Here is a 20560-nt window from a genome sequence, read left to right as displayed (position 1 = left end):
ATTTCATTAAATTCCTGTATTAATATTGGGGTAATGGGAAAAAAAACTCAGTTATGATCAACCATTTTTACTATTCTGTCATTTTAATTACACCTGCTAACTTCTGTTCAGTAGAACATGGGTTAGTTCACAATGTTTCTCCAGCTATTTCATCCTGGTTTATAATTCTGCACATTGTATGTGAAATGATGGAGAAAGGCAATATGTAACAGGCGAAACAAAGGATTGATCAGTTTTAATGAGGAATCTACAGTGTGCCCATTTTGACTGCTAAACAAAAAAGTCCAAGTAAACCAGATGTATTTCAAAAGTTGTTTCAGGTTTCAGAAGTATTACCAGTTGCAGAATTATTCAGTATTTTTTAAAATGGAGTTGAACTGCATCTAAATGCATAATAGACATTTAAGTTGGTTACTCGTGATAGATACAAAGAACTGTGAAAATAAATTTTGCTGTAGTTCCCATCCATCATCATGAATTATACCTTGGTATAATAGACATCATCTTAATACGGAAATTCACATGAACTTAGATTAATGAATCTGTTATACAAAATATGTAAAATTGCTTTGAATACTAAACCAAGTAAACTAATGAATTCAGTATTTTTTTCACCTGCCTTGGACTTCTAGCCCTTCTGTCTGCATTTTCAAGCACTAGTCCAGAATCCAAAAGGCTGACAACTATTTCTACAACCTTTTTATGGTCACTATAAAGTAGCAAGAACCAGCAGAGCAACCTGCTGAATTATCACTCCTATCATTATTCACCTGTCATCAATATTAGCATTTTGCTAGTTAAAAAACATCACAGCACAGTGGTGCTTAAAACCAGGACTGTTAAAGGTGTGTGTAATGGGGAGGACTGTGCACAGATCTAAAGGTTTCAGTGTCCTAATCAGTTCAGCAGGTTTGTACAAAGGATAAAAGGGCAAATGGGAGCTTGCTTCCCTCCTCAAAATTCAAGAGCTCACAAATGTCTCTCTGCGGGGACAGTCTGTCCTCCCAGATTACTCAGAATAGGAACCCTCTCTGGCAAGGAACAAAAATTGGGTGGGAGGAGGCATGCAGAGAGAGAATAATTCCGATAGTACCAGTAGCGAGGTGGAAAAATTAGGCTGTTGACCTCTGAATAATTGGTCAAAGTTTTTTTCTTGGGCCAACACATCTTCAGGTTCATCTCCTTCCCAAGAAGTTATTCATAGCCTTGGAATGCTCCTCAGTCTCATTTCACCCTTCAGTCACTCTCAGCAGCAACATTCTGCTTTTCATGTTACAGACCAATTAACAGAATGATTCACAGCAGGGAGTTCAAAATAGGTTTAGATTTGGCTTCTCTTGTAGGGAAGAAGGTTATGTAAACGCTACACAGAGAGGAAGGAAATGGGTCTGAGAATTGCAGCGAGGCCGTATAGCCAAGTTGGACATTTCCGTATCAATTTATATTTCTTGTATTATTTTCTGATTTCCATTTCCAGATGGTCGTGTTTATGTTAACAACCATTTTTTATTTTGTATTGAGGAAAACTTTCAGACGCTACCCTGTTTTGGGGAGGTTAGGGCACATTTGAGAGTACTGGTCACAAGCCATCCACGTGGCCTCTGCGTGAAAAACTCAGCCATGGGGAGCAGTCGTTTTCTTCCTATAGACTTACACAGCTGGAGCTTACTTACCATTTCGTGGAAGACCTTCTAAATACATTTGTAAGAGGCACTGTGACTAACCAGCTATAATACAGGATTGAAAACAGACGTTTTCCACCATTCCATTAACTTGGGCCTTTTTATAGAAAGGAGCACGGGTCATCGTAAATCATGCGCAAGAGAGAATGCCTGAGGTGGGGGCTGTGCTCCATAGATTACTTCTGGGTTTTATCCAGTGACTAGCATTAAATAGATTATCAGTGATGAAGGCAAAGGGCAGAACCCAGTACTACCCTGTTCCAGGTAAGTGTGAGCTCTCAAAGGCCTTTAAAAGAGCTTCTGTGAAATTGTTGTACATTAATATGCTTTCTGAGAAGCAGTCATTTCTTTATCTTCATAGTCTCTAGCGCAGAAGAACACAGCCCTAGAGATTAACACACAAATCTGGTGGTTGACTTTTGCTCATAAAGTTAATATCAAATTCTCAAAGGACAAAAACTGAATTAAATACATGAGCAGCACAACCAATTCTAAAAACAATTGTTATTGTATCATAAATTTGTCTAAATGTTTCACATCGTTACATCTCAAAAAATTAACTCATCTAGTAATAAACTCCAAAAGCATGGATAGTTACATTGCATTTTATCACCGTAGGCACTGATTTCTGGCACAGCTGTAGACATTATTTATTCTTTGTGGTTCTTGAGGCTGAAAAAATCCATTTTAAATGGGACATTTTTTTTATGCAATACGTTTTTCCTCTGAAAATTCTTGTTGAAGACATCAGTACTGTAGTAAGTTCAAAACAATATTACCTGTTGTTAATGTACCTATAGACTATATCTACAACAATATGCAAAAGAGGTCCCGTAATCCAAGGCATAAGCTTTACCTTTTGCAACATCTGTGTTCATAAAAATTAAAATAACACACTAGACAAGACTATTTTCACTTTTAAGCATCTTCAGTATAAATGGCAGCATCTCAGCTATTCATCCACAGCTCCTTGCATAGTCTGTGGTGAAAAATAAATACCATTCTTAAAAAAGAAGTATTATTTTTGTGTTATCTGGTTTAGATACCTGCTTTAGGATGACATGAATCTTGCCCTAAAAACACACTAACCATGGCACATGGTAAGTGTGGTTGTTTTGGTGGGTTTTTTCATTTATTTGAGCATTTTTATGTTCTTCTTGAAGGATGTTAGCTTTCCATCACCTGTAGAAAAGGGTCATGATCCAATCAACTCCAGGCTCAGTTGTTTCTTTGGGATACTATAGGTCACTGTGATATGGTGCTAAACCAGAGGGAAACCCTTTCCAGCTTCTCCCTAGGGCTTCTGTCCCAATGAGCAACCTTTGCAATATACACATTTCAAAGCAATACTCACATTTCAGAGGTTACAGCAGTGCGGAAATGGAGTAGAAGAGTGGGCAAAGCACACACAGCTCTGCACAGCTGTAATGTTGGCCACCGGTCTAGAATTTGCAGATGTCTAAGAGCCTCCTGTCGCAAGTCAGGGAGTAAATGAGTGCTGGGTGGGAGCAGGTGACAGTGCTTGAGCAGTGCTGCCTGCAGGTCTGTGGGTTGCTACCAACTACATGCTAATCACAGTCAGAGAAGCCCTGGACATATTCCAATGCTGCATATGGAAGATAGAGTCAATCTGCACATGGATTACACATACAGAATATGTTGGTCTGAGCAGAGCTGTGTGGATCTGTGTGTAGCATGTTCACTAATCACAGTAAAGCCTAAATAAATGGGGCTTACTAAAGTGCTGCGGGGAGCAAGCACTCATTCTAGAAATGAAATCTCAATCCTCATACCAGCTTCTTTTAGTTGCATTTTTTCAGAAAGATTTTTGTTTTAGTTATTTATTCCTTAAGTGGTCATGGTCAAATTACGGTTTTACCCTGAATTTTGGAAAATGTGTATTAAAATAGGCTGCCTGACTGGTAAGAAATTTTATTAAAACCATGTTGGTTGTTTTATCACGTCATTCTGATACTTTTCTGTTCTTTTTATTGCTTCTGCTGCAACTTTGTAATGCACTGTGACTTTATATAACTGCAGAATATTATCAACTTTAGGCTTTGCTAAACTGATCCTCACAAAGATAGATACTCTATGTGTGTTGAGCTGTGTCTCAGTATGAGGAAATCTGCTTAAAAATGAAGCAGCTGGTGACATTACTTTACTTACAAGCTGCTGGTTTTTCATATATAGAGTGCTGGTAAAACAAAGCAGAACAAAAACCCAACCAAATCAGAGCAAAGAAATTTCAACCCTAGGGACCAGAGTACTCTACAAAAATATTTATGTACACAGAACTACTAGATTTTTATTTATCTAAGTTTCTAGAAGGTCACCGATCTAACATATTTCTGCGCCAGTTATTTTTCTGAGCCAACCACAGTATCAGTATATTGCTTCGTCTAAAAGTTTTTCTTGTGTTAGAAATTTAAGGGGAAAAATCTGAAGCCACCTAATATTTGACCATATAAAAAATAAGCCATATCTGAAGCAACGGCCTAAAGTTTATACCTGTTGATACCACTAGCAGTATATCAAGAGTCATGCCACAGTTAAGAATTTTAGTCTTTCAGATTACTTCCATGAAGTTCAAATGGTTTGAGTTTTTTCTTTTCAAAAATAAATTAATTTTTGTTTGTTACTTTTCAGCCAACTCAGACTGTGATGCCTGGTCAGGTAATGCGTGTTACAACCGGTGCTCCAATTCCATGTGGTGCTGATGCAGTGGTGCAAGTGGAAGATACAGAGCTCATCAGGGAATCAGATGATGTGAGTCACAACTTAAAACTCATTTTTGTTTTCTGTGCAGCAGAAAATGGCTCATGGTACAATCCTGTAAATATGAACAATAGTCCTACAGAAAAGCTCTTCCGTTAATCTCAAAAGTTTGAGGATTTTCACATTAGTTCCTAGTGGCAATTCTACTCACTTTCTCAGGATGTCATAACAGTACCTACTTGCCCTGACATCTATTTTTCATCACAGTTGTTGAATGCTGGCACTAAAGTATTTGGGAGCATGACTTGGGTGAAAGGCAGATACTTCTTGGAGATCCATAACTACAGTCCGATTTGAGTGCCTACTGTATTCACATTTTAAAATACAGAGTAGTGGGAATCGGACATTCCATTTCCTTCCTTTCTACTGAGTTCACATTTAGCAGTAGAACAGTCTTCATATTTCAGGATCGTCCTGAAACTCAGCAAGGTGAGGACTTCCAAAGTTCTCCTAAACTCAACATGTAAGAAGGGGAAAAGTTTTCTGAAAATACATATTGATTCCAGAATAGTACATTGAAATGTTATAGTGCAACATTACCGCTGACAGAGTTAAAGCTGAATAGAAAGTGAACTGTTTTAAGTGCAGCAAAATCCATGTGATGACTTGGATTTTGAACTATGCTGTGAAGATGCTTCTGTATTATCAGAGTTGGTCTTGTTTCAGCAAAGGTGAATTTTGAGGATTTTGGAGAATGTCTTGTTCACATAACTTACAATAAATGCGTATATTTATAATAAGGGGTTTCATTATGTAACAGGGGAAGTAAGTGCCCCTCAAATTTTTTTAAACCATAACTTTCTTCAGTTGACCTCTGTGCTCCTTTAAAATGAGGAAAATACTGAATTTAAGACCTCTGAAAACCAGAAAATGGATAAGGTGCATATTCATCCAGAACATAGTCTTACTCTGTTTAATATGAACAGATTTTCTAGCATACCTATAAATCATATTAGCACTCTACCTTACAGATGCTGCAAAATACTACTGAACAAATACGAGTACTATAGTACTAATTCCGTATGCACAGTTATCTTAACAAAGTAAAAGGAGTTTTTTGATGGAGCACAGGAGCTCTCTGTAGACAACTGTATACCAAACATTCCATCTTAGACTTCCTTTGTGTTCAGGTAATTCCTTCTGAATCATTTCTTTCACTTACCCAGCTGTGATTTCAGGACAACATCATTGTGTTTGCCACCATCTAACAGATTTTAAGGCAAGAAGATGCATCTCTATTTGACAGAGCTGCCAAGTTTGCTTTTGAAATGATGTGCATGGTTCTCTGCTCAAATCAGCCTGTGCTCCTCTGGTGCTGTTCTGACAAGCTTTTCCACTTCGCCATAGCTCTGTGCTAACATTGCAATTGCAGCTGGGGTGTAAGCAGATGAATTCTGGTGTTCAAAGCTGAGGAAGACAGCAGAAACTGCAACATTCTGTCATGATCCTTTCTTGTGCCTTATTACTATAAATGCATATATTTTTACATCTGATGAAGTCAGCAAGCTGTCTAGGCTGGCCTTCTTCCTAACAGAGAATGTACTGAGTCAGTCCTGCTTTGAGGTTACAGGTGTGTGTGTACAAGCTGTATCTTCCCCTAAAATACACCATTGCCTTCACTGCTTGTTGATCGTTCAGTTAGCCTTACTGAGCAAGTTTTCTGTGGTCATTGCCCACTTCATCATGGGAGGACTATCATATTGCAGAGCAACCTACATGATAACCTGTTAGCTTCTGCTTCTTTGGATGACTGTCTTCCTGGATTCCACTTTTTCTGTGCATGTTCTCCTCTGCATGTAGGAACAGATTATTTTGCTATGTGCTTAAACTCTGAATATTTAGCAAATGGTCAGCCACCTTCAGCTGCTTTTCCTGCCTAAAAGTTTGAGGTACAACTCATCAGTTTCTCCTTGTCCTTAAATATGCCACTGTCTTAATCCTGGACATAAATAATCAGTATAGTTCAATTAGTATGTTATTTTTGTCACCTTTTTCGTGCCTGGGAGGCTATATATTTCAAGAATATTTTTCTTCTTAGTATAAGAACTCCTTCAGGGCTGGGATTTAACTGAAATGAAATCTCTAACATCTGAAAAGTGTTCTTCTGAAAAGACAGAGAGTACTTTTAAAAGGGACCTCCTTGACCTCTAGTTGTAGCAGTACTTAGCATCATTGCAAGCATTCCCTAAATGACTGTAGAAGTCACAGGCCTGGAAAGAATTACATCTATCTAGCAGGAAGAAAAATTCTCATCAGCTTGCCAAATGTACAATCATTTAGAAAGATCTTTTTGCAAAAACATGTCTACACCCTTTTCATTTTGAGTTTTCACGTCACCTTGTAGGAAAAAGGAGGCCAATGTGATCAACCAAAACAAGAGTTAGAGTCTGGACCAAGACCAAGCATCAGTATATCTGTATGGATGCTGGCTGTTAACAGCCAGTAGGGTAAACCACTCGTAAGTTCAAGATATATTAGTACACAGCAAGAAGGATGCTGCTTGTTACACACCAAATGGAAGATGTTCTCAGTATAATGTCATACCTCTCTGCAAGCCCTGCCTCGAGCGACCTTGAATTATCTTGTATTCCTAAAGCATTCTGGGATATCCATCAGTTCCATAAATAATAATCTCTGCACATCACCATTTTGTCCATGGTCACAGTCTCCACAATGCTTTTCAAACCTGGGATTACTAAATTCCTCAAAAGCCTTTTTCTTCTTTTCTCTCCTAATCCAGGAGTCCTAAACAGGACCTTTTCTATTACTGAAATGTATCATGGGCACTCCTCTTGATTCCCTAGAAACTTCCTAGCCATCTTTAGTTGCTAACAGGATACAGGAAATTCAAATCTTCATGTCTGGCCAACTATCCTCAGAGTGTCATAAAAATACAACAATTTTTTGACTGTTGCCCCAGATCTTCATCAGAAGCCTAAAGCATCTTCTACAGCTTCTGATGGGGATAGAGGTAAAAGAACATTCTGGGCACCAGCACAGCCATTTTGGACACTAGAAGCCAAAAATAGTCACTTCTCTGATATTAAGGGGAGCAGGTATAAAAGAAACAGAATTTGCATTAAAAGCCTATTTTGAAAATACTGTGATAAAGTAAGGAATCAATTATTTCAGGGTTGATGTTTTTGTTAGTCATTTCCTGGTTTTCAGGGGTTTAAATTTATCCATTTTCACAGTAGGTAAACAGAATCACAATCTGTAACATGTTCATTAACTTTAACTGTGGGGCCTTTAGTGTAAAGCACTTGGTTTGAACTCAGAAAGTGCAGTCCATATCAACTGTAAGAAAAGAGACAAGTCCCAGTGTCCTATACAATACTATCGTTCCTGTAAAAATTCCAAATTACAATGACGTGCCTTGTTTGTCTTGTAATATTAGTGCTTGATTTAAAACTTTGAGGTACTTAAAGTATGAAGCACTACATGATAATGTGAAAACAAAATCTGTTCCAGCCTAAGTGTAAATTAGTGCTACTGACAGGCTGGCACTATCTCAAATGCATATGTATCATCAACCACTTCCAGGGCTTATAAATTAAATATTAACAATATAGGTCATGTGCCATTTATTGGCATTGAATGAGTCACCAAACCATTGAAATTCTGAAGGAGTAAACACAAACATTAAAGTAGGCATCAGGGTTTTCAGGCCACTGTTTCTTGTTCACAGTGAATAAATGTGATGAATAAGCCTCTTCCTGGTTTGTACAAAGCTCTCAAGTAGGAGTTTCCACTACAGGAATCTATGTGAAAATCCTGAAACAGCTAGAGCGTATAGCTTCTTCCCGAACATACAGCTTCTTCCCACCTTTCTGCAGATGTAGTGGCATATTGTCTGTCAGACTAGTGGTTCTTTTGAAATGCCATCTTTGAAACTGTTTGAGCCTATCAAGTTGGCTGAGAGGAGTAGAAAGAATCCACTTGGTATAGCAGGTCAACAGACAAACATAGGACATAACATAGGAAAGATACATAAACACAGGGATCATAAAAAAAAAAGACGGTAAAACTATGTATTCAGTGCTGGTCCTTCCCTGCTGTGCTCATCAAAGAGAGAATTTCTTATAAAGCCGTTCAGTTTTAGCACACACTGTATTAAAATCTTGACACACAGATCAGGAGAACGATGATGATGCTTAAACCATAAGGTCTCGGGGTAACGAGTGCTTTAAGCTGTGTAGACTTCTGAGAAATTAAAGCTGATTAATCTTCTTTGAATAGCCCAGCTGACCGTGTTTGATCTTCTTGTTTTTATAGGGCACTGAAGAACTAGAGGTTCGAATCCTGGTGCAGGCTCGACCAGGCCAAGATATCAGGTCTGTAAACAGCGTACTTTATAAACAATAAAATATCTTTGTAAGGAATAGAAGGGCTGGTGATTTCTGTACTCGTTTTTTAACCATTAGTACTGACATTTTGACAATCTGGCTAATAAACATCCCTGGACACTGCTCACCAGGGGCAGGACCAATCAAGGAGAGATACTTTCAATCTCATTCTGGGTTTCTCTCGTTTTTTTCTGTGCTGTGATTTTCAGACCTATAGGACATGACATTAAAAGAGGTGAATGTGTGCTGGCTAAAGGAACCCACATGGGTCCGTCTGAGATTGGTCTCTTAGCAACTGTTGGAGTAACCGAAGTAGAAGTTAACAAGTTTCCAGTGGTTGCAGTCATGTCAACAGGGAATGAGGTAAGAAAAGTATGTTTAGAATCAGGGTCTAAATTGCTGTTTTCTTGAGGACAGCATTTCAGATAGTGACTTCTACCCTATTCCCAAGTAGACTTACTTTTTGAGCTGCAACTCATGTTGACATGAGGCATTTTTGTAAGTGATCAACCCAAAATCAGCTGCTCATGTTTTCTCCCTTGAGGGCTCTCTCACAAGTCTTGCACACTGTCTTTGCCAAAATTTTGGTAACGTGTCCAACCACGTGCTAGCTGCTTTCCTCCTGCCAGCAAGGGAGGACCTGTGGAGTAGTCAGGGTTGTAATTCATACTGCCAGTCATGACTGGAAGAGTAATTTCTTTTGAGCAGCATTCCTCTATAGCTACAGCACGAATGGTAGATAACCTGTCTTTGAAAACTGAGTAGTGCTACCAAATGCCTTGCTGTAGTATTTTGCCTTTGCATTTTTTTTTAGTAGTAGCACACACTGGAATCCAGTCTCCTGTTGGTAGAACTCCAGACAAGCTTTCTAATTGCTTTGTCTTATCTACATCAGAAAAATCACATTCAAGATTAACTTAATTTACTAATTTTACATATGTTGTGGGTCGACCCTGTCCAGCAGCTATGCTCGCTCATTCCCTCCTGCTGTGGGACAGAAAGAGAATAAGAAAAGCAAAAACAAAAGAACTTGTGTATTGAGGTAATGTCCGTTTGAGGTTTAAAGACCGCATGAAGTTTACTTACAGTTTTGACTGTCCTTTGAGACAAACTTTTTGAAATCCAGACACAAACATAAACCCAATAGCTGTATTCTCATACAGCTTGGATATGTTGAATTTTGAAAGATTTTGAAAACTTTAAATACTTCTAATTTTGTCATCTGGTGGTGCCCTTGCCACTTCCAAAACCCTGGTGAAGGTTACTTTGTGACTGCTGAGTACTATGGGTGGCTGAGACCAGCCTTGCTGGGACAGAATCTTGCCAGATTTCATAACACAGACAGGGTGTGTCGTGCAGGAAATGTACCGCTAAGCAAAGAACAAATCCAAACTGCTACAAGGATTACAGGTGATGATTTTCTGAACAGTATCTTCTGTATGACTGAAGATTCTTGTGTGTCATTAAAGGGTCTTTTACTGATGTGAGAACTCTTCTTTGTATTGTGTTAAAAAAGATCCTGCACAGTGGGTTTTGTAAACATCCTATGGAAATCTGCACAGAAAGAGAGCTGCTAACCAAAGCATCAAAGTTTAGCCATGCTCCACTTCTGATTATTCTTACCTTACTACCTAATACCGTTGCTCTAATTTTGACAGATAATGCATCAGCATCAGTATTACTATTATTTTAATTCCTGCCAGCATTGGTTGTCCTTCTGTTTTCTACAAAAGAATTCCTAATTATGTAAAACGTGTTTATATATGTGTGTTTTACAGTTTAACTTCCAAAATATGACAAATGTGAGGCAATTGCCATAATACTGTCTTGAGACAAAGGTTTTCATCCAAAACAGTAATTGATAGGAGAACCAAGCTTTAAGCTTCTATTATTCCATACAGATTGTTGTCTTTAAAAAACACCTTTACTGATAAGTAAACAATGTTTACAAGATTTCTTTTAATACCTTTAAATCTGGTTAGCAACATCAATGAGGTTCCTTTAAAACTATTTAAATAGAATCAATAACTTGAAAACTTAAAAGTTTGTGTTTTGATTTCTAATGTTTGAGATTAGAAGCCAGGTACTAGTAAGGAGAAAAGTTTAGCAGATGTGAACCAATAGAAACAAACAAAGCAGTGTGGAGGATTGGACTAAACAAGCACATTACGTATCATATTAATTTAAACTCACTAAATCACTTTACACATATATTTTATGATATATATGGTGTCTAAGAATATCCTGACCAGTATGAAGAAGAAAATTCCCACTTGTGTAAAGGCACAGTATTCCAAGGAGACCAACTGAGTGTATTTCTGGTTTTACAGCTACTGAATCCTGAAGATGACCTTTTGCCAGGGAAGATTCGGGACAGTAACCGTTCAACTCTCCTAGCTACAATCCAGGAACACGGGTATCCAACAATCAACTTGGGAATTGTGGGAGATAAGTAAGTACCACATGTTAGTAAAGATGTCACTTCATATTCATGCGGTGCACTTTATGCATCCATGGAAAAAAGAAATATCAGAGAAAATGTCAGTCATTGCAAGTGTCACAGTGTTGTGACAGGGCATATCTTGAAGACATTTTACCCTTTTCATTAGAGAAATAAATAAGTCTATTCTAGTATTAAGAAGAATCATTTGATAAATTTTTTATTGAATGGTGTTCATACTGTTTTGCCTCTGTTGAAACATGTTACTGCTGCAAATTGAATTTATTGCTGCAGTATCGTCACAAGCACCATTCTGAATTCACGTAAGAGGAGGCAATTCTACAGCAACTATACTTTTTTCTGATCCAATAAAGGGAGAAGGAAAGTTTCTCTCAGTGCCAAAATTAATTCAGAGTATAAAACTCTGTCAGATTCTGAGTAACTGTCTTTTGGGGAAGGCGCCACTGCTGGATGTTGCTGAACATTTCCAGAAATATGTCAAAAGAATTTAAAAGAATCAATTTATTTTTTTCCTTTACTAGTCTCTCTACTTTGATTGCCACAGAGTACTACCCTGTGATCAGTCTTTCCATTCCTCTGACAGTGATTGCACCTTGTTTCCCAATGGTAGTGAAGTCACATCTCCTCTTGAGAGCCCTAGGATAAGTGATTGAAGTGTTCAGACTTTTGTCCTTTGCAAGACTGAGCAGTGCCTGTCATCCATGGCTTGAGTTTCTCAGCATAATGTATTTCCTCAATTTATTGAGCCCCAGAGGCTTTGAACAGGCTTTCTTGTTTCTCATTTTAGGTATCAAACCAACTGAAAGATGTGATTTGATAGGGAGTTGTTCAGATTCACCTCCACCTCTTTGAGAAAAAGGGTTGTTCCTTGTGAGTAGTTAAAAGTGAGGCCAGATCAGAAAGAAGAAGAAAAAGGGAAACAGTGAGTTTTAGCACCCACATTTCACATTGATCGATGATGAAATTCCCAAGCAGGGAGACAAAGTTGCTGCTAGGGAACAGCTAATTTCAAAACCAGTCTTTTCTAGTGCAGAATTCAATACAAAACATCACTAGCTTGACAGAAAATACATAAAAGGGCCAACCACTGTGTGGTTTTACAATATGTGAACCAACCTGAATGGTGACCCCAGGAAATGCAGTTGTATTTGAGGTATTCATACAAGGAACGTGGCACACAGCAACCACAGCAGTTGTTGTGGTCTTAGGGAAAGCAAACCCTTCTGGATACTCTTATTGCATCCAGGCATCCTTTTTGCTTCTTTGGCCTAGCAAAACTCAGTTGCTGTTCCAAATAGCAATAAATATCAAAAACCTCCTGCCCATGAATGCTTCCAGTTTCAAATGGTCATTTCATGCAGAGTCTAAACTTATGAGACCGTTCTTTCCAGGAATGGTATTTAAATGTCCTGGATCTCTAGGGTGTTTTCTGTATTGTAAGGACCTTTTTAGACTTTAAAACATAGGTAGCGAAGTTCTCAAATAAAACTATTATATCCAGAGATCAGGTTCTAGATTTACGTATCTGAGAAAAAAGAAAGCAGCTGCAAAAAGGCTGTCAGCTCCTCAGAGTCATCTCTACATAAAAGGAAGGTGAGCAGGGTTTTTCTCCAACAAAATACTGGAGGTGGAACTTTTTGCCACCTGCATGACCAAAAGTTACTGCTACTGTCATCAACATTATCAGTTTACATACTGTCATTATTAGCAGTGGGTTAATCCAATGGCAAAGATGCTTTCCCTGAACATCCTTCTGGTAGTCCCTGCAGCAAAATAAGAACCTAGAGCTTGTTTGTTCTTTATAGCCTTGTCTTAACCAAATAGATATAGTCTCAAATTTGCTGTGAAGTCAACACTGTCAAATGGAGAGTTTAATTTAAGGTCATTGTGCAAAACTATTGCTATGTACTCCATTGCCTTCAGGAATTTTTCTATGACCCCTAGGCATGGAGTGTCTGTGAAGATATGTAATCTTGAAAGCCCTCAGTAATCAATATCTAACAATTTTAGAATCACAGAATCATAGTCATTTAGGTTGGAAAAAACCTTTAAGACTGAATCCAACTGTTAGCCTAGCACTGCCAAGTCCACCACTAAACCATGTCCCTAAGTGCCACAACTACATGTCTTTTAAACACCTCCAGGGATGGTGACTCAACCACCTCCCTGGGCAGCCTGTTCCAGTGCTTGACAACCCTTTTGGTGAAGAAATTTTTCCTAATACCCAGTCTAAACGTCCCCTGGTGCAGCTTCAGCCAGTTTCCTCTTGTCCTATCACTTCTTACTTGGGAGAAGAGACTGACACCCACCTGCCTACAACCCCCTTTCAGGCAGCTGTAGAGAGCAGTGAGATCTCCCTGAGCCTCCTCCTCTCCAGGCTAAACCCCAGTTCCTCAGCACCTCCTCATACAAGACTTGTGCACCAGACCTTTCACCAGCTTTGTTGCTCTTCTTTGGACATGCTCCAGCACCTCAGTGTCTGTCTTCTAGTGAGAGTTCAGGCCTGATAGATTTTTTTTACTTTTCTATATTTTACTTTTCTATATTTTTTACAAATATGTTTTGTGACCCTTTTTTACTAGTTGGATGCTAGCTGGAAACCAGACAGTGAACAAATGTATCAAAGGTAGACAAGTGTCTGCAGCTTTGCTTTAAGTTATGAGAGAGGTTGATACTTTTGGATCCTCGCTATTAGTATGTTCTCTGTGTCTTGAGATAGTATTACCTTGGCAAAGGTGGTAAGAGTTCTTTTTAAACTTGGTTTCATGCTTGGGGAGTTATTTCTGCAGAGGCAGTTACTTTAGCTCATAGAATAGCTATAATGACCATCCAATTTTAGAATGATTTTTTACTTTGCAGGAAGTTTTGAAAGAGTAATTCAGTACTGCTGATTTAGCCAAGAATCTTCCCTACCTGATACCAGGATTCCGTCTTAGAAGTCTTCTACCATACATATTATTTATGTAATAAAGCTAGTAAGAGAATGTTGCCCATACAAATATTTAGTATATATCTTTCAGACTAAAGCGACTGATTCGATAGAGTACCATGGCACTTGAAAAATGCAAGAGACTTACCAGAGAGGTCTTACAAAGGGTGCAATTTTCACAAGTTAGCATGTTTATGGAAAAGATGAACAAGTCATCAGTGTCTGTTGTATGGTTTACTGGAGTTAAACCATAGATTGTGTGTGTGTATGCTCATGTATATGTTCAGTTTATTGTGTATGTATAATATGTAGCTAGACAGTGAAAAAGAGAAAGATTTTATATGCCTGCAATACCTACAGGTGAGGTAAAAATACTGGCAAACAATACTTTTCAGAAGGGAAAATTAAAAACTTGTGATTTTTTCTTTGAATGTATCACCGAATATATTTCTCCCTTCCCGTATTTCAGATTTGGAGGGGTTTTTTCTATTTCTTTTTGTTTATACATTTTACATTGAGGAACTTTTTACTGCATTTTACTGGGAGTGTCGCTTGCTATATACTATAAGCACTGAATAGAGTTTGAGAGAGCACCGTATAGGGAGCACAGCTGAGTTATTACTATTGCTGTAACAGGTCAAGTTTTTTAACAAGCATGGAAATACTGTCAGTCATATTTACAGAGCTAATTTTCAAGCATGAAAGTTGTTTTAGAGTAGTATTTGCAAAGACAAACTTAGAGGTAAGGTTCCTGTATTTCATTTCAGAATATGAATCACTCAGAGATGTTTAGGTAAGAAGATAAATTGTCCGGCTTCTTCAAAGCCCAGGACTGTGATACACATAAACATGTTCCAGCAGAGAATGTGAAAGGGTGGGGAAGCCTGTGGAATGTCATGGGTGTCTGCAGAGTAGTTAGGACCACTTTAAAAACACCTTTGCACATTAATCGTATGTGAAGTTACATTTTGAACTGGTCACTCGAGTTTCACTTGGCCTATATTTGTATTTTCAACTGAAATTAATATTTATTTCTTTTTGGAGCATGTTAACAATTTCTGAGATTGTCATTATTTGTTTCCATTCTCATAAATTGTATATGTGACTCAATATTCAAAATTTAATTAAAACCAGCAAGTCCAAAACACATAGATAAAATCTACAGCTAAAATCCTAGAAGTAAGCAATAGGAGAAAAAACAAACAAACTGGAAAACATGATACAGCTGAAGTTATGTCTGGCTGGAAGCCAAGATTGTCTCTATTTGTGTTCTTAGCCCGTAAAAAAACAAGCTGTTTGAAAAGGACACATCTCTGGGTGGAAATGGAAGATACTCCATTTCCAGGACTGCTCCAAACACAAGAAACAAATGTGAAACAAAAAAAGGAAGAACCCTTCTGGTATTGTTCTAACTATTGTGTCTTACATCTTTGATTGAATCACAGCATCACTTGCTAAAATTGCAAAAACAACTGGCCAGTTAAAACTGGTATTCCAACGTACTTATGAGTGTTGTCTCATGTAACAAGACCAAGTGGAAAAGGCTTCTACTTTCACTTCCTTTGCTTATGTATAGCCTGTGAAATTATTTGGTTCTTTGGAAATCTCTGATAAAAACAAGAGTTATATCTCTGATCTGATCTGTAGAACTCTGTTAATTATCAGGACATTTTTGTGTCTGATTATTTCATTTGTGTTGTTCTTTGTATCCGCTGTTTATTTAAGGCTGTAAAGTTTAGCCCTAGCAAAATCTGCTAGAGCGTGAGCCTCTGTTTTAGAAAGCCATCTTCCATTTTGACAGTTTTCCTCCTATGAGAGACTCTGTTACTAAACTTGCTGAAGGGTTTTGATCATGCGTGTAATGTATCCTGTTTCCTCTGTTTTTACCTTTGTTTACGTGAGTGTGTTTTCCCCTTCTCTGCATTCATTTCTAATTCCCTTATCATTTTTCTTAGAGGTGTGTATAACATTAACTGCATTTTCATTTATAAGCCTGTGATTTCACAATGGAGAGAAAGAATATCTCTCCTTAGGAGAACAAATTTAGGCAATTCACATAATATGCTCACTTCCTTAAAAAAATTATCAGAAGATTTATAAAATCAGTAGCATATGAAGGCTTTTCTACATCAGAAATTATTAGTTTCTCATTTATATACCTCTTTTATGACATACTGTTTGATATAGCTCCTAAGTGACAGGTAAACCCATTAAAAATCACACTTGCTATTGCGACAGCATTACACCATGATATCCCTAAAAAAAAAAAGGCTTTGAAAGAGTCCCTTCATGTTTTGGAAGGGATACTAAGATCTCACTCAAGGATTTAGTCTGGTTGAATTTTATGTTTGCCATCCAAAAAGAGGTTTAAATCTTTTGTACTTGTGTGGGTTGCATGTAATTACCTGTATTATAATTCAGATGGAACATCTGGAGTGGAGGGAGAACAGGGAAACTGCTGTAACTCTAAAATTTCTCATGCAATATCAACATGACATATATCATCGTATGAGTTAGAATATGAGTTATAGGTAGAATTCAGCCACAGAATCCTGACCTCTCCCTGCAGCAGCTTGGGTAGAATCAAAGATACTGTGAACAGAATTAGTAGCAGTAGTAGTATCATTTAACAAATGGCTGCAGGAAAAGGCTTGTTAGAGAAAAGGCCTTAAATCAAATGTCACGATACTCATTTTTGCTGAAGTGACTTCAGTTCTAGATCTGCTCAAAGAATGGTGGTGGTATTAAGTGTGATCATAGCCTAATGAATCCAGGTACACTGGGTAACGGTTTGAAGGTGATTCAGGTATGGAGGTCCTCTCTGTCATTGTGCCCTGTCAACAATAATGTTCTGCTTTTCAAGCAGGAATTTTTAATATCTGTCACAACTCTTGATAATCATTAGAGCAAACTTCAAATAAGTTGTTATATATGACGAGTCATCTCATCTAATGTACATATTCAGAAAGTACAAAGAAACATGTGAGCTAAAACAGAGGTGAAAAAAAGAACTTGTGAAATGGGGCAGTGCAAGTCCAAGGAGATCTTCTGTAGCGGCAGGAAACTACGTAGTCTGACAGCTAATAAAATTTCATGTTGTAGAGGTGACAAGTGCAAAGCTAATGCACAACAATATGTCATTCTCCTAATTGTCCTCAACACAAGCATGGACTTTCTCCTGAATTAGCATCTATAGAATCACAGCCCAGTAGTACCACATGACACTGAACAGCAAATCACAAAGAGGACAGAATACCATGCAAATCCTCCTATATTTGAAAACAGAGGGAATCTGTAACTGTGTTTGCTGGAGGGAAATAAAAACTACTGTACTGTAATTTTGAGGCACATATTAACATTTAAAAAAATACTTGGAGGCATAAGTTCTGTTTACAAGAGAACTTCAGTCTCTAGGGCCCAAAATATCATTGACTTGAATGACTTACAACCTTCTTAATATCTAGATTATATATCAGAATTTGGCTTTCCAAGTCACTGAGAAATTTTTGAGGATTGAAATTTTACTATTAATACCCTAGAACAAAATAATTAAAACTAATAAAGGCAGTAGGTACAAAATGATGAAAGAAGTGGTGAATGTTGAAAACGGGCCACTGTGTCAGTGATATGAATCACTTAGAAAACTGGTTAGTGGTATATTATTAATGCAGCCAAGTATGAAATGTTATATGTAGGTCTAAGGAATGTAAGTGACATTTACAAGATGGAGGATTATATTGTGAGAAGTAAAGATTTGGGAGAAGATTCGAAAATCATAGCAAGTAATCTGCTAAATACAAGTTCTAGCATATGTATAAAGAGCTAAGTCTCCTGTAAAATTGGAAGGTGATTTGTGGCCTTACCTTTGTATTCCCTGGACAAGATGACAACGGTATGTTTTTTAGCATTCAGAGGAGGACTGTTGGATTTTTTAACTGGTTGAAAGACAGACCATGTACTCCAACAGAATCAGAACTCAGGCTGTTCAGTTCAACAAAGATATTCTTAGAAAGATGACTTGATTACATTCCAGTAATACTGAGCCTCATGGAGAATAAACTTCAAATAAAGTTTCTATTTCAGCAGCAGTGGCTAAATATTAGACTAATTCAGACTGCAAATAAAGCATAACTTTAACAGTTAAAGTAATTAGGTGTTAGCAAACTATATCAAATGCTTTGATAGATACTCATTTCAAAGCAAGATTGGATATTTATTTAAATGTGATCTACGGTTCAAACAGAAGCAAGTTCAGGGAGGTTCCCAGACTATGTTAAAGACCAAATCAGACTAAATTAGTGAAATTATTTCTCCTGGTCACAAATAATCTCTTAACTCTTACTTCACAGAATTAAATTAATGTTTATGTTATACTAATTGACAGTATGTAGTAGAAGCACAAACTCAGAAGACCAGTAGCAGGAGAAATAACACAGCGACAGTGGTCTATAAAGACAGAATGATAGTCAGAACTTTGGCTATTTTACTATGCAATGCTCGAACAAATTTGAAATTTTCTGGAAGTTTCGACAAGATGCTTCTGATTTCCTTACCTCTGTGTACATTGTGTTGATTAGAAACATCTGTAGTTCCAGTCTACCTTCTTGGAGAAAAACATTGTGAGAGAGAGAGTACTCTTAGAATTTAGCAGCTTGATAGAAAAAGTTCTTGATTTTTGAGACTGCAGTCCATAATGTTGATGAGTAAACCAGAAGCTGTGATCACTTATGAAGTCTTAAAGTTTTTATATGTCACTGCCTGACACAGTGACCTTATTTCAAGAAACAGACTGACTTTGTTCTCTAGCAAGGAATAGAAGAACAAATGAGGGACTGAAGCCATTTGAGGAAAAGGCTACCTTGGGAAAACTGTCAGAAAGAAATGGACATCTAAGCCTATAACTTGAATAGCTTTAATATTTTCCCATGAATTCCAAACAACAGTAGTACGCATCTGATCAGACAGACCCTTTCTGTGATGACCTATGAGGAGAAACCAGGCATGTATTTACAAGGTGATAAAGAGGATTTTAGATTTCATGTTAGCAGTGTTCTTGTGCTTGTGCGTGCTTAACAATAGTGCAGGTACACTGGCCCAGTCTTCTCCTCACATTCCTCAGCCAGACAGGATCTGTGTGTGCCCAGAAGTAATCTTCGAAATGACAGCTGCAGCTGCCGTGTGCAGGATCAGCTGAGCCTGGGCTGGGGGGGGAGGTTGACTTTGTTGTTGTTAACAGTCCAGCCAGCTGAAAAGAAGAAAGAGTTGCAAAACAACAATTCATGACCTGATCCATTGCAATCTTCAACATCTCATTTTAGTTTTTTTTAAAAGAGACATTTATAAATCTTCATGCCAAATGAAGATTTTTTTTTACATTTTACATTTAGTTGTCCTGCACTTAAGAGTATAAAACCGTAGATTTTGGCTTATTTCATATTTCTGTTAGAAAGGACACTATCTAAAAATTATTTCTTCCCAGTGAAACTGACTTGGAAGAAGTGTGTGTAAAAGGAAATGCTGTCTTTATAAAATAGGAATTCATGGCAAAACATTAACTGTTTTAAATAAGATCGTGATAGCAGTAACTTTCTCAGGTTTGGACATTTTTTTCTAATCCTGTCTCTTGGAGCAGGGTAGCTGGGTATGAAGCTTCTCATGAATGAAGTGGCATCTTTATTGACTATGGAGATATAAGATTAGGATAAATAAAGCTTTTTCCCCCTTGTAGTCAAGAAGGTGACATTTAATATGCCTTGAGACCCATTTCCTGAACAAGAAGCTAGGAAGTGTGTGTAAAAATGTTTCAATGAGGCCCATCTCCAAATATTTTCCCATTATCTGTGGTCCTCCTTCCCAAACGTCCAGGTGTTTAACGCTTCATTTTGCTTTGTCAAGCAAGAGTGAAGTCAAGAGTAAAGAAGTTTCTCCATAGACTCCGCAAGGAAAAATGAACTGTGCATTGCTGGCATGCCCAGTTGAGCCTAAATCCTTCCATAACTTCTCTCTTCATCCTTGTGAGAAGCCTGTCCGAACTATAACAGAAAGGTGTTCCCATACACTTCCTTTCTCTCCTGTTGTCTGGCCTTGCAGAAAGGAAGCATTTCCTCTGATGATTCTGAATACTCAGAGCTACCAAGGGGGACACAGCTAGGCACAGAGCATCCCTTTCACCCCAGGAGCCTCTCTCCTTCCCTGGCTCTTTATTATACCCCTTCTGCTTCCTTTACCCTCAGGAAGCCAGATGTTTTTAAAGAAGAAGGGACACAGAGCTTCCAGAACACTGCGGAGACAGGCCTACCAGATTGGTGAGCACTGTTTTTAAAACACTTGGGACGTTGAGGCACATGCATGCTCACAGACAGGC

The 20560-nt window shown here is 37.9% G+C and overlaps 1 protein-coding gene across 10 annotated transcripts in view; it reads left to right on the top strand.

Moving 5' to 3' along the window:
- The window catches only part of GPHN (gephyrin), a 297146-nt gene that overhangs the window by 256507 nt on the left and 20079 nt on the right, over window positions 1–20560 (top strand). For 6 of the 10 annotated variants that reach the window (XM_040600164.1, XM_040600163.1, XM_040600159.1 and 3 more), the window contains 4 exons: window positions 4332–4451; window positions 8736–8794; window positions 9016–9169; window positions 11137–11258. In XM_040600164.1, the coding sequence (XP_040456098.1) occupies window positions 4332–4451; window positions 8736–8794; window positions 9016–9169; window positions 11137–11258 (455 nt within the window). Of the gene's footprint in view, window positions 1–4331; window positions 4452–8735; window positions 8795–9015; window positions 9170–11136; window positions 11259–20429; window positions 20502–20560 lie in introns of all 10 variants that reach the window. The other 4 variants (XM_040600161.1, XM_040600160.1, XM_040600158.1 and 1 more) reach the window with 1 other exon arrangement.

The sequence above is a fragment of the Falco naumanni genome, chromosome 7 (genome assembly GCF_017639655.2).
Source record: "Falco naumanni isolate bFalNau1 chromosome 7, bFalNau1.pat, whole genome shotgun sequence".
In the NCBI taxonomy this organism is placed as follows: Eukaryota; Metazoa; Chordata; class Aves; order Falconiformes; family Falconidae; genus Falco; species Falco naumanni.
The sequence above is the reverse complement of the archived record's forward strand: the minus strand, read 5'-3'. Positions and strand labels throughout refer to the sequence as shown.